We start from the raw sequence: 13,803 nt of genomic DNA on the forward strand, positions 1-13,803 counted from the left end.
GAAGATGTCTATTAGAACTCCAGTTAACTTGATTGCACAGTCCTTCAGCACCCAATCAGATGTATTATTTGGCCCAACGGCTTTACTTTTGGATGACACTGACAAGTGTTTTTCTCACGTTTCAGCTGCTGCCAGACGGCTGTAAACTTTCAGTGACCATTCCCATTTTGCCTTCCTGATAGCGTAGCTCTATTAACCTGAGCGCTGTCACATTCCCCAATTTGAAGGCAACATTCCATTCTCTCAGCCATGGCTTCTGATTTGCCCTCACAGAGGTGTTTAACAACGGTGACGTCCTCAGTGCACTTCTCTATGTAACCAGTCACAGATCTCACATATTCATCGATGTTCAAAAACAAGAGGAAATCTGCAAATGCTGGAAATCCAAACAACACACACAAAATGCTGGAGGAACTCCATTGATGTTAATGTGATGGTCGTAGGTAGCCACATCCCTGAACATGCTCCAGTCTGTGTTTTCAAAACAGTTCTGTAATAGTGAGGTAGCTTCTTCTGGCCAGGTCCTTCTCTCCCTTTAAACTGGTTTGACTCATTTAATCAGTGGTACGTACTCAAGAATTAGCATAACAGGTAAGTGACTGGAGAAGTCAAGGTGGGGGTAAGAAGCACCAAGGATGTTGGCATAAACCAAATCTAATATGTTCTCGCCTCTGGGATCAAAGTCAACATGCTGACAGAATCTAGGCAGGTCTGCTTTTAAGTTAGGATGGTTGAAGTCGCAAGCAACAACAAAGAAACCATCAGGGTGTGAGGTTTACAGGTCAGTGATGGCACAGTAGAGCTCACACAGCGCTTCCCCAGCATGAGCACAGGGCACGGGGAGGGGTGGGAGGGGAATGTATACAATCACAACCACTGTAGCAATGAACTCCCTCAGTAAATAGAAGGGCCTGCATTTCACCGTTAAGAACTCTAGAAGGAGCAAACAGTACGTTGTTACTACCAAATTGTTTATACGCCAGATCTTATTAACGTACACCATATGGCTCATTTATTGACCTTTCCATTACACTGTATAGTAGCTTGGAAAAGTACTCAGCCCCTACAATTATGGTCACATTTTACTGTCTCATTTTCTACATTTAAAATATACTGAAGTAGGATTTTTAAGCTGACCTACAAAACATTGTGGATTATGTCAAATCAAAAGAAAAATTCCAAAACTGGTCAGCAATTTACTAAAAATTAAAAACCAAAGTTGTGAGGCTAAAAAAGTATTCATCCCCTTTGTAATTACTATGCTAACTTTCCTCAGATGCAATACTGAATATTAACTGACCAATTTGCCGATGTAGAAAATGAATTCTTAAGAATAAATACACCCTCTCTCTGTAAGGTCCAGTAATATGGTAGATTTTCAACAGACCAAACCAAAATGAAGACAAAAGAGCATTCAAGGTAAATCAGAGAAATGGTAATAGAGAGATACAAATCCGGGGAAAGATACAAGACCATCTCAAAGCACTGAACACACCTCGGAGCTCAGTTCAGTCCATCTTGAAAAAGTGGAAAAATATGAAACCACAGCCACACTGACTACATCAGGCCACCCCTCTGATCTTGGTCACCAGAGAAGAATGGCTCTTATAAGAGAGGCTACTGTAACACCAACAGTAACTCTGAGTTGCAGAAGCAACTAGAGATGAATGAAGTTCATGGCTCCACAATCTCTGTGGCCTTACACAAAAAAGGGATCTATGGAAGAGCGGCAAAGAAGAAGCCCGGACTAAAAAAACATATAATTGCCCATAAAGACTTTGCAAAGCATCACTTAGAAGATACTGTAAAAATGTGGAAGAAGGTCTTGTGGTCGGATGAAACTAAAGTGGAATGTTTTTGGCTTCAACGCTAAATGGTACATGCTGTGCATCAGACAGGTAACACCATCCTCACTGTAAAGGATGGTGGCGGTAGCATCACGCTATGGGGATGCTTTTCAGCAGCAGAGTCAAGAAACCTGGTCATGATTGATGGGAAGATGAATGCTGCTAAATACAGAGAGATCCTGGATTAAAAACCTTCTACCCTCTGCCAGAAAGTTTAATCTGGGGAGCAAGTTCATCTTTCAGCAGGACAACGACCCAAAGTACACTGACAGAGCAACCATGGAGAGGCTTCAAATGAGAAAAATTGATGTCCTTGAGTGGCCCAGTCAGAACCCTGACCTTAACCCGATCAAACATCTCTGGCAAAACCTCAAGATTACTGTCCACCATCTCCCTAACTAACCTGGCACAGCTTGAGCAATTTTGCAAGGAGGAATGGGCAAATTTTGCTCCATCACATTGTACAAAGCTAATAGAGACTTATTCAAAAAGAATACTGGCTGTAATAGCTGCGAGAGTACTGAGGTAAAGGGGGAATGAATACTTTTGAACTGCTGACATTTCAGTTTTTGTATTTTTAGTTTATCATGCTTTACAATTTCCCGTTTTTTGGGCTCCACTTTGAAAAAGGAGCACATGATTCAGAAATTAAAATTCTCAGTTAAATTGATCAAAATCCCTGGTTATACTACTCATTTACAAGGTTCTGTACATCCTGTCTGAATGCCAGCCCCATGGCACCCCCACCCAAACTCCTGGACACACTCTCATCCTGGCCCGGCCACTTTTCATCTTTTATTGCTGCTGTTACACATAGTTATATGACTGCTTGTTTTATTATAATAGTGCCAGAAACATTCTACTGTCCCACATAAACATGCACCTCACGCTTTACGTCAACATGTCAAACCTCAGGCCACGCCACTCAGGGACCCGTGTTAATCTTATCTTTACAACTATAAAAGACTGTTTACAAGAGGGGATAAGCAGACTCTATTTCTAAGGAAGCTGAGATTCTTCAGTGTGTGCAACAGTATGTTGGAGATTTTTTTTACCAGTCTGTTCTAGTGAGTGCAGTCTTCTTTGTGGCTTTATCTTGGGGGAGAAACATCGGTGCCGGCAATGCAAAAAGACTAAGTAAACTCATCAAAAAGGCTGGATCTGTCCTTTTGAGTTCGTGGTGGAGAGGAAGTCACTAAATAAACTGGTATCCACTATGGACAACACGGCACATCCTCTCCATGACCTTCTGAATAAGCAGTGGAGCACCCTTTCAAACAGACTCATATAGCTCCACTGTCACAAGGATCATTACAGAAAACCTGTCCTACCAAATGCAATAAGCATATACAACAGTTCATCTGTGTGTGACAGGAGAACACACATCATAGTACGATAGTCTGTTTTATTATTTCGTACATTATTATTGCACATTGGTAAATTATTATTGTGTATATTATTATGTACTTTATTACAAGTTAAGTCTGCACACTAAGTGTGTTTTTAAATATTGCTGTTGTAACGAAAGAATTTCTCACTTGGGATCAATAAAGTACTATTATTATATGTGCTGTACATGACTATATGTACTGTATTTGGCACGTTGACCCAGGAGAACAGTGTGTTTGTTTAGCTGTATACATGTGTATGGTTGAAGCAATAAACTTGAACTTTATCTACTCTTACAGCAATAATACCACAAATGTCCTATTTCACCTCATCTACACCTTCCAAAAGAGAAGAAACTCATTCCAGAAATGTACAGCTGCCACTCCTGCCTATCTTTAAGCCAGATTTCAGTAACAGTCACATTGTTACATTCTATATGATTTCTGTGTCCTAATTCATTATCTCTAATTTGCTGACACTTTCTAAGTTCTTGTTTCCTGTACCTTCGGCTTGTTAACTCAATTCTTGCCCTTCACATCCAGTTTTGTCATTCACTATTCTGAAAATGCTAAGTTCTAATTTCTCTCTCATTAATTTAAACCTTAAAGATATTAGTCCCAGCCTTATGAGTTAAATAACATTTAGTTTCTGTAAGTTTCAACTTTAGAAACTGTCCCAAGTTCTTCCTCTTTCTACCATCACCTGAACACAAGAGATTCAGCAGATGCTGGAAATCCAGAGCACCACACACAAAATGCTGGAGGAAGTTGACAGGTCAGGCAGCATCAATGGAGAGGAATAAACATGATGTTTCGGGCTGAGACCCTTCATAAGGACTGGAAAGGAGGAGGAAAGATGCCTGAATAAGGTGGTGGCGAGAGTGGAAGGAGTACAAGCTAGAAGGTGATAGGTGAAACCAGGTGGGTAGGGGGTTGGGGGGGGGGGTGAAGCAATAATCTGGGAGGTGATGGGTGTTTTCACCCTGGTTATTATATATAGTAGATTCTGGTTAATTGGGCCATTAGTTAATCGGGACAACCACTTATTTGGGACAGTTCTTACAGAACAAAAACTAATTGAAGAATAGCCAGAACTCCTTTCGTTTATTTGTGATACTATGCCACTTAACTGGGACAAAAGACTGTTCCCAAAGTTTCTAACTAGCATCAGTCATGTACATTTGTGTGGCCACTAAACACTACACTGTGATTAGAACGAACAGTTTTTAAATAGTGTCAATTACATGTGTTTGAGGTCAAAACGCAGTGAGTTTTGTCACTGATAGTTGGTGTGAAATAAGCAGCAAGACAATTTAGAACTACACGTGTCCCCCGCTTTTGAACGTTTGCTTTACGAAACCTCACTGTTACAAAAGACCTACATTAGTACCCTGTTTTCACTTTCAGAAGGTGTTTTCACTGTTATGAAAAAAAATTCAGCGCACGATAAAAAATCAGCGCGCGATAAAAGGCAGTGCGCCCCCAGCAGCCGCTCTCCCCCTGATTCAGAACTGCTTTGCTTTAACACGTGCCTGTGAGCAGCCGTTTGCAAGATGAGTTCTAAGGTATCGGAAAAGCCTGAAAGAGCTTGTTAGGGTGTTACACTTACAGTAAAACTAGACATAATTAAGTGTTTTGATCGTGGTGAACAAAGTAAGGACAACGTGAGTTTGGCTTGTGGAAGTTGACGAACATGATGTTGGAGAGGTTTTGGCATCCCATCACCAAGAACTGACAAATGAAGAGCTGATGCAATTGGAATAAAAAAGGATAACAATTGAAACCGAATGAGTAATGATAAAGTACGACTTTAATTTTGAAAGGGTACATCGGTTTAGGGGATATTTGCAGGATGGTTTGCGTCCTTGCAAAGAACTGTGTGATAGAAAAATGCGCGAGGCTCAGCAGTCAAGCAAGCCTTCCACATCAGCCACAGCAGACGACGAACCTCGACCTTCGACATCGAGGCGGGCAGTCATAGGAGAAGATGAGCTGCCTGCTCTAATGGAAACAGGTGACAAGATGACACCCCAATGTCCCACCACCCCAACCCCCAGGCCACGGACAGATACCGATTCACGGAGAATGCAAAGCTAGCCAGGAGGCACACAGCAGATCTTTAAGAAAAAAGCCAAAATAAACATGTTAATTATTTAGGTGCCACCGACACGTAATTGTCGGCTCAGATCTGAGACGACGCAATTGGAAATCAGCACTGATCTGGGCCGACAATTACGGGCGGCACCTAATTAATTAGCATGTTTGTTTCGGCTTTTTTCTTAAAGATGTGCTGGATGCCTCCCGGCTACCGCTGGACCCCTGCATTCTTCACGGCAATCTATCGGGTTGACGGCCTGGAGGATGGGGGCCACTACACCAGCCAACCTGCGACGGCTCAGTCTAACACACCATCATCCGTGTGCTCTGCGCTGTCTTCCCAATTCCAGTAAGTGATACTACACTGTACATACATTATTTCTACTTTATATCGGCTGTGTATTTTTACGTGTTATTTGGTATGATTTGGCAGCTTCATAGTTTAAAGGTTACTGGAGAGCACTTCTGCGTGTTTCTGCCGAGAGCGCTTGCGTGAGATTTTCTGCTGACGGTGCTTGTGTGCAATTTTCGCACGGAGAGCAGTGCAGTAATGATTGTGGAAAAGTATTTCTACTTTATATAGGCTGTGTATTTATCATATCATTCCTGCTTTTACTATGTGTTACTGTTATTTTAGGTTTTATGTGTTGTTTGGCATGATTTGGTAGGTTATTTTTGGGGCTGCGAACACTCACAAAATTTTCCCATATAAATAAATGGTAATTGCTTCTTCGCTTTACGACATTTCGGCTTACGAACCATTTCTTAGGAACGCTCTACCTTCGGATGGCAGGGGAAACCCGTATTTTGGTCACCAGTTTCCAGCATTCAGGCTTGTAGATGCCAGAAATGGTCAGGAGTGAAAATGAAACAATTTCACGATTTCAGCAAGTTAGGAACTATGAAGAATTTGAAGGTTTCAACAGCTATCTCAAATGTTACAATGAAAATGAAGATTTGGAGAATGCAATTGGCAAACACATTATAGGAAGGTAGTCAATTATCGGCACTGGGTGTCTGCACTGATATATTCAAGCGTTCAGTGGTTCCACTTAATTTCTGAGAATGTTTACAATATACAACCTGAAATTCTTACTCTTCACAATCAATCAAAAGAACACAACAGCATACAATAACTTTATCCGCTCAGGGGATCTCCCATCCACTGCTACTACCCTTATAGTTCCCACACGTCGCACTGCCCATTTCTACCTCCTACCCAAGATCCACAAACCTGCCTGTCCTGGCCGACCTATTGTCTCAGCTTGCTCCTGCCCCACCAAACTCGTTTCTGCATACCTCGACACAGTTTTATCCCGCCTTGTTCAATCCCTTCCTACCTATGTTCGTGACACTTCTCACGCTCTTAAACTTTTCAATCTGGACTATTCCTCTTCTCACCCTGTCTCTTGCAAAAACGCCATCCCCTTCTCGCAATTCTTCCGTCTCCGCCGCATCTGCTCTCAGGATGAGGCTTTTCATTCTAGGACGAGGGAGATGTCTTCCTTTTTTAAAGAAAGGGGCTTCCCTTCTTCCACTATCAACTCTGCTCTTAAACACATCTCCCCCATTTCACGTACATCTGCTCTCACTCCATCCTCCCGCCACCCCACTAGGAATAGGGTTCCCCTGGTCCTCACCTACCACCCCACCAGCCTCCGGGTCCAACATATTATTCTCCGTAATTTCCGCCACCTCCAACGGGATCCCACCACTAAGCACATCTTTCCCTCCCCCCCCCCCTGCGTTCCACAGGGATCGCTCCCTACGCGACTCCCTTGTCCATTCGTCCCCCCCCATCCCTCCCCACTGATCTCCCGCCTGGCACTTATCCGTGTAAGCGGAACAAGTGCTACACATGCCCTTACACTTCCTCCCTTACCACCATTCAGGGCCCCAAACAGTCCTTCCAGGTGAGGCAACACTTCACCTGTGAGTCGGCTGGGGTGATATACTGCGTCCGGTGCTCCCGATGTGGTCTTTTATATATTGGCGAGACCCGACGCAGACTGGGAGACTGCTTTGCTGAACACCTACGCTCTGTCCGCCAGAGAAAGCAGGATCTCCCAGTGGCCACACATTTTAATTCCACATCCTATTCCCATTCTGACATGTCTATCCACGGCCTCCTCTACTGTAAAGATGAAGCCACACTCAGGTTGGAGGAACAACACCTTATATTCTGTCTGGGTAGCCTCCAACCTGATGGCATGAACATCGACTTCTCTAACTTCCGCTAATGCCCCACCTCCCCCTCGTACCCCATCTGTTACTTATTTTTATACACACATTCTTTCTCTCACTCTCCTTTTTCCTCCCTCTGTCCCTCTGAATATACCCCTTGCCCATCTTCTGGGTCCCCCCCCCACCCCTCCTTGTCTTTCTTTCCGGACCTCCTGTCCCATGATCCTCTCATATCCCTTTTGCCTATCACCTGTCCAGCTCTTGGCTCCATCCCTCCCCCTCCTGTCTTCTCCTATCATTTTGGATCTCCCCCTCCCCCTCCCCCTCCAACTTTCAAATCTCTTACTCACTCTTCCTTCAGTTAGTCCTGACGAAGGGTCTCGGCCTGAAACGTCGACTGTACCTCTTCCTAGAGATGTTGCCTGGCCTGCTGCGTTCACCAGCAACTTTTATGTGTGTAGCATACAATGTGCATGAATTCCTCCATCAATAGCTATTAGGAACTACAGTTTTATAGTACAGTGGTAGTACTGTTAGTGTTCTAGTTTGTTCTGTATTTCATTTAAATACATGATTTATTACTCAGTTAAATAGTAGATTGTCTCTTACACTTTTTAACTATTTCCATGAAACTGGGTAACTAGAGCAGCCATTTAACTGGGCGAAAATGTTCTGATCCACATATGTCCCAATTAACTGGAATCACTGTATATCACAAACAGCAGAGGTCCTGAATGAGCACAACTTGTCACAGACCTCCAGCCGGGACAAATCCCTTTGACCACTACCCTGACTTATATAGATGGGCCAATTCTCCATGGATCCCATGCATCTTAGTCTTCTGAATGAAACTCCCATTAGAACTTTGTCAAATGCCTTACTAAAATCCATGTAGGTAACATCCACAGCTTTTCCTTTAACAGAGGAGTCAAAAGCTGAGAAACCATAGAAACCATAGAAAAACTACAGCACAGAAACAGGCCTTTTGGCCCTTCTTGGCTGTGCCAAACTATTTTCTGCCTAGTCCCACTGACCTGCACACAGACCATATCCCTCCATACACCTCCCATCCATGTATCTGTCCAATTTATTCTTAAATGTTAAAAAAGAACCCCCATTTACCACCTCATCTGGCAGCTCATTCCATACTCCCACCACTCTCTGTGTGAAGAAGCCCCCCTAATGTTCCCTTTAAACTTTTCCCCCCTCACCCTTAACCCATGTCCTCTGGTTTTTTTCTCCCCTTGCCTCAGTGGAAAAAGCCTGCTTGCATTCACTCTATCTATACCCATCATAATTCTATATACCTCTATCAAATCTCCCCTCATTCTTCTACACTCCAGGGAATAAAGTCCTAACCTATTCAACCTTTCTCTGTAACTGAGTTTCTCAAGTCCCGGCAACATCCTTGTAAACCTTCTCTGCACTCTTTCAACCTTATTAATATCCTTCCTGTAATTTGGTGACCAAAACTGAACACAATACTCCAGATTCGGCCTCACCAATGCCTTATACAACGTCATCATAACATTCCAGCTCTTATACTCAATACTTTGATTAATAAAGGCCAATGTACCAAAAGCTCTCTTTACGACCCTATCTACCTGTGACGCCACTTTTAGGGAATTTTGTATCTGTATTCCCAGGTCTCTCTGTTCTACTGCACTCCTCAGTTCCTTACCATTATTCTGTATGTTCTACCTGGTTTGTCCTTCCAAAGTGCAATACTTCACACTTGTCTGTATTAAACTCCATCTGCCATTTTTCAGCCCATTTTTCCAGCTGGTCCAAGTCCCTCTGCAGGCTCTGAAAACCTTCCTCACTGTCCACTACACCTCCAATCTTTGTATCATCAGCAAATTTGCTGCTCTAATTTACCACATTATCATCCAGATCATTGATATAGATGACAAATAACAATGGACCCAGCACTGATCCCTGTGGCACACCACTAGTCACAGGCCTCCACTCGGAGAAGTAATTCTCTACTACCACTCTTTGGCTTCTTCCATTGAGCCAATGTCTAATCCAATTTACCACCTCTCCATGTATACCTGGCGACTGAATTTTCCTAACTAACCTCGCATGCAGGATCTTGTCAAAGGCCTTACTGAAGTCCATGTAGACAACATCCACTGTCTTCCCTTCATCCACTTTCCTTGTAACCTCCTTGAAAAACTCCAATAGATTGGTCAAACCTGACCTACCACGCACAAAGCCATGTTGACTCTCCCTAATACGTCCCTGTCTATCCAAATGCTTGTAGATTCTGTCTCTTTAGTACTCCTTCCAATAACTTACCCACTACCGACATCAAACTTACCGGCCTATAATTTCCCGGATTACTTTTTGATCTTTTTTTAAACAACGGAACAACATGAGCCACTCTCCAATCCTCCGCCACCTCACCCGTAGACACCGACATTTTAAATATATCTGCCAGGGCCCCTGCAATTAAAACACTAGTCTCCTTCAGGGTCCAAGGGAATACCCTGTCAGGTCCTGGGGATTTATCCACTTTAATTTGCCTCAAGATAGCAAGAACCTCCTCCTTTTCAATCTGTACAGTTTCCATGATCTCACTACTTGTTTCCCTTAATTCAATAGACTTCATGCCAGTTTCCTTAGTAAATACAGATGCAAAAAACCCATTTAAGATCTCTCCCATCTCTTTTGGTTCCGCACATAGCCGACCACTCTGGTCTTCAAGAGGACCAATTTTATCCCTAACAATCCTTTTACTCTTAATATACCTGTAAAAGCTCTTTAGATTGTCCTTCACTTTGACTGACAAAGCAAACTCATGTCTACTTTTAACCCTCCCGATTTCTTTCTTAAGTATTTTCTTGCACTTTTTATACTCCTCAAGCACCTTATTTACTCCGTTTCCTATACATGTCATACAACTCTCTCTTCTTCTTTATCAGAGTTGCAATATCCCTTGAAAACCAAGGTTCCTTATTCCTATTCACTTTGCCTTTAATCCTGACAGGAACATACAAGCTCTGCACTCTCAAAATTTCTCTTTTGAAGGCCTCCCACTTACCGATCACATCCTTGCCAGAGAACAACCTGTCCCAATCCACGCTTTTTAGATCCTTTCTCATTTCTTCAAATTTGGCCTTCTTCCAGTTCAGAACCTCAACCCTAGGATCAGATCTATCCTTGTCCATGATCAAGTTGAAACTAATGGTGTTATGATCACTGGAACCAAAGTGCTCCCCTATACACACTTCCGTCACTTGTCCTAACTCGTTTCCTAACAGGAGATCCAATATTGCATCCCCTCTAGTTGGTACCTCTATATATTGATTTAGAAAACTTTCCTGAACACATTTTACAAACTCTAACCCATCTAGGCCCCTAGCAGTATGGGAGTCCCAATCAATATATGGAAAATTAAAATCCCCTACCACCACAACTTTATGTTTCCTGCAGTTGCCTGCTATCTCTCTGCAGATTTGCTCCTCCAATTCTCGCTGACTATTGGGTGGTCTATAATACAACCCCACTAATGTGGCCATACCTTTCCTGTTTCTCAGCTCCACCCATAAGGACTCAGTAGACAAGCCCTCTAATCTGCCCTGCCTGAGCACTGCTGTAACATTTTCCCTGACAAGCATGCTACCCCCCCCCCCCCCCACATTTCATTCCTCTGCCTCGATCACATCTGAAACATCGGAACCCTGGAATATTAAGCTGCCAGTCCTGCCCCTCCTGTAGCCAAGTTTCACTAATTGCTATAACGTCATAATTCCACGTGTCAATCCACACCCTCAACTCATCCGCCTTCCCCGCAATACTCCTGGCATTGAAAATATATACACCTCAGAAGATTTTTACCACCAATCACAACCTTTCTATTTGCGGCTTTGCTTGAACCTTTAACATCATTTATTTTCACCCCAGCCACACTATCAGCTCTGGCACTCTGGTTCCCATCCCCTGCAAATCTAGTTTAAAGCCTCCCCAACAGCACTAACAAACCTCCCTGAAAGGATATCGGTCCCCTCGTAGTTCAAGTGTAACCTGTCTCTCTTGTACAGGTCCCACCTGCCCCAGAAGAGATCCCAATGATCCTGAAATCTGAAACCCTGCCCCCTACACCAGTTCCTCAGCCACTTGTTCATCCTCCAGAGCATCCTATTCTTACCCTCACTGGCACGTAGCACAGGTAGCAATCCTGAGATTACCACCCTTGAGAAATAGCTTTAAAACAATTTGCGCGCAAACTAGAAAGAAGATTAAGGATTTTTTCTGACCCAAGGAGCTACAGGAGTCTGAAATCACTGAGTAAATAGGTGGTTAAGGCAGGAAGTTCATTGCTTTATAAAACTCTAGTTAAACTACATCTGGAGTATTGCATACAGCTCTGGTCATCCCCATTATAGGAAGGATCTCGAGGCTTTGGAGAAGTTGCAGAAGAGGTTTACCAGGATGCTGCATGGATTGGAGGGCATGTGCAAAGATGAGAGGTTGGACAAATTTGTTTTTTTCCTCTGGGCCAGTGGAGGCTGAGGGGGGGGGGGGGGGGGGATCTTATAGAGGTTTTTAAGATTATGAGAGACATAGATAGCATAGACCAGGACTATCTTTTACCCAGCGCTGTAATATCTAATACCTGAGGGCATGGTAAGAAGGGGAAATTTCAAAGGACGTGTGAGGGGCAAGATGTTTTTTCATACAGAGAGTGGTGGGTGCCAGAACTGTGCTGCCTAGAGTGGTGGTAGAGGGTTTATAGACTCTTAACAGACTTTTAGATAGGCACATGGATGTGAGGAAAATGGAAGGCTATGAATATACGTGTAAATGAACAAATCAACATTGTGTAAGCAGAGGGGATGAGTTGAGTAATTTACTAATTTAATTGGTTTGGTAATATATGTGGGTCAAAGCGCCTGCCCTGGGCTGTACTGTTCTATGTTCTATATTCTCTGTTACATATTTTCCCATGATTCTACATGGTTTAGGTCCCAATTTCTGCACCCTACCTCCCCCAGATACCCAGGGTTCAGACAGCAACTCTTAGAAAAAGCTCCAGGCCCACAGCGACCTGAAACTAACCCGCAAACAATCCCCATCCTCCAATCTTCTAAGTGACTTAAGCATCCAACCCATAAACTCCAATTGGTGGCCTCAGTCTCCATGTACCACTGCTGCTGATTGCCACCCAAAATCACAGCTTATTCATTTTTTTGTTGGACTCTCTTCAACCCTCACTCAATCCCAAGCAATAACCTCTTGACCTGTGGCCCCAGGCCATCTCGCCCCTCCATTGTCAGTCACTGGGATCCATTATCATTTTTGACAAATGCAGCCACAAACTTGAGATAAGCAACACACACAAAAAGTGCTGGTGAACGCAGCAGGCCAGGCAGCATCTATAGGAAGAGGTGCAGTCGACGTTTCGGACCGAGACCCTTCGTCAGGACGAACTGAAAGAATAGATAGTAAGAGATTTGACAGTGGGAGGGGGAGGGGGAGATCCGAAATGATAGGAGAAGACAGGAGGGGGAGGAATGGAGCCAAGAGCTGGAAAGTTGATTGGCAAAAGGGATATGAGGCTAGAGAAAGGAGAGGATCGTGGGACGGGAGGCCTAGGGAGAAAGAAAGGGGGAGGGGGGGAAACCCAGAGGATGGGCAAGGAGTTATAGTGAGAGGGACAGTGGAAGAAAAAAAGAGGAAAAAAGGGGGGGAATAATAAATAAATAAGGAATGGGGAACGGGGGGGGGGGGAAAGAGGCATTAACAGAAGTTAGGGAAGTCAATGTTCATGCCATCAGGTTGGAGGCTACCTAGACGGAATATGAGGTGTTGTTCCTCCAACCTGAGTGTGGCTTCATCTTGACAGTAGAGGAGACCATGGATAGACATATCAGAATGGGAATGGGATGTGGAATTAAAATGTGTGGCCACTGGGAGATAAGCTTCCACTTTTGAATCCCTCTCACAGCAACATCAGATGTGAAATAAAGGTATCTCAAATTCCAACAGGGCAAATAAATACATAATTCCACTACAGCAAAATACTTAAGGAGATCAAAATTTTTACTTACCAACAGGTTGTCCTTTCCCAGTGCAGGACAAATATAATTTTTGACCCTGTCCAATGTCAATCAGCTGACCTTCTGTCAATACATAATATCACAGATGAAAATTAGATTACATTCCTCAACAACGTCACACTCAATAGGATTGTGCAGCAGCAGAAGTATTTAAAATGAGAGCATGTGATGAATCATGCAGCTTAACTGCACGTGACTCAAACACTAATTAATTGCTCTCAT

At 43.5% G+C, this 13,803-nt stretch overlaps 1 protein-coding gene across 2 annotated transcripts in view; it reads right to left on the reverse strand.

The window, feature by feature from the left end:
* Positions 1-13,803, reverse strand: part of LOC140191983 (uncharacterized) — a 194,720-nt gene that overhangs the window by 161,655 nt on the left and 19,262 nt on the right. The window contains exon 3 of one of the 2 annotated variants that reach the window (XM_072249886.1): positions 13,573-13,644. The exons of the other annotated variant lie outside the window; for it this stretch is intronic. Within the exon in view, the coding sequence (XP_072105987.1) occupies positions 13,573-13,644 (72 nt within the window). The remainder of the gene's footprint in view (positions 1-13,572; positions 13,645-13,803) is intronic. 2 annotated transcript variants of the gene reach the window in all.

This window comes from Mobula birostris (assembly GCF_030028105.1).
Source record: "Mobula birostris isolate sMobBir1 chromosome 1 unlocalized genomic scaffold, sMobBir1.hap1 SUPER_1_unloc_1, whole genome shotgun sequence".
In the NCBI taxonomy this organism is placed as follows: domain Eukaryota; kingdom Metazoa; phylum Chordata; class Chondrichthyes; order Myliobatiformes; family Myliobatidae; genus Mobula; species Mobula birostris.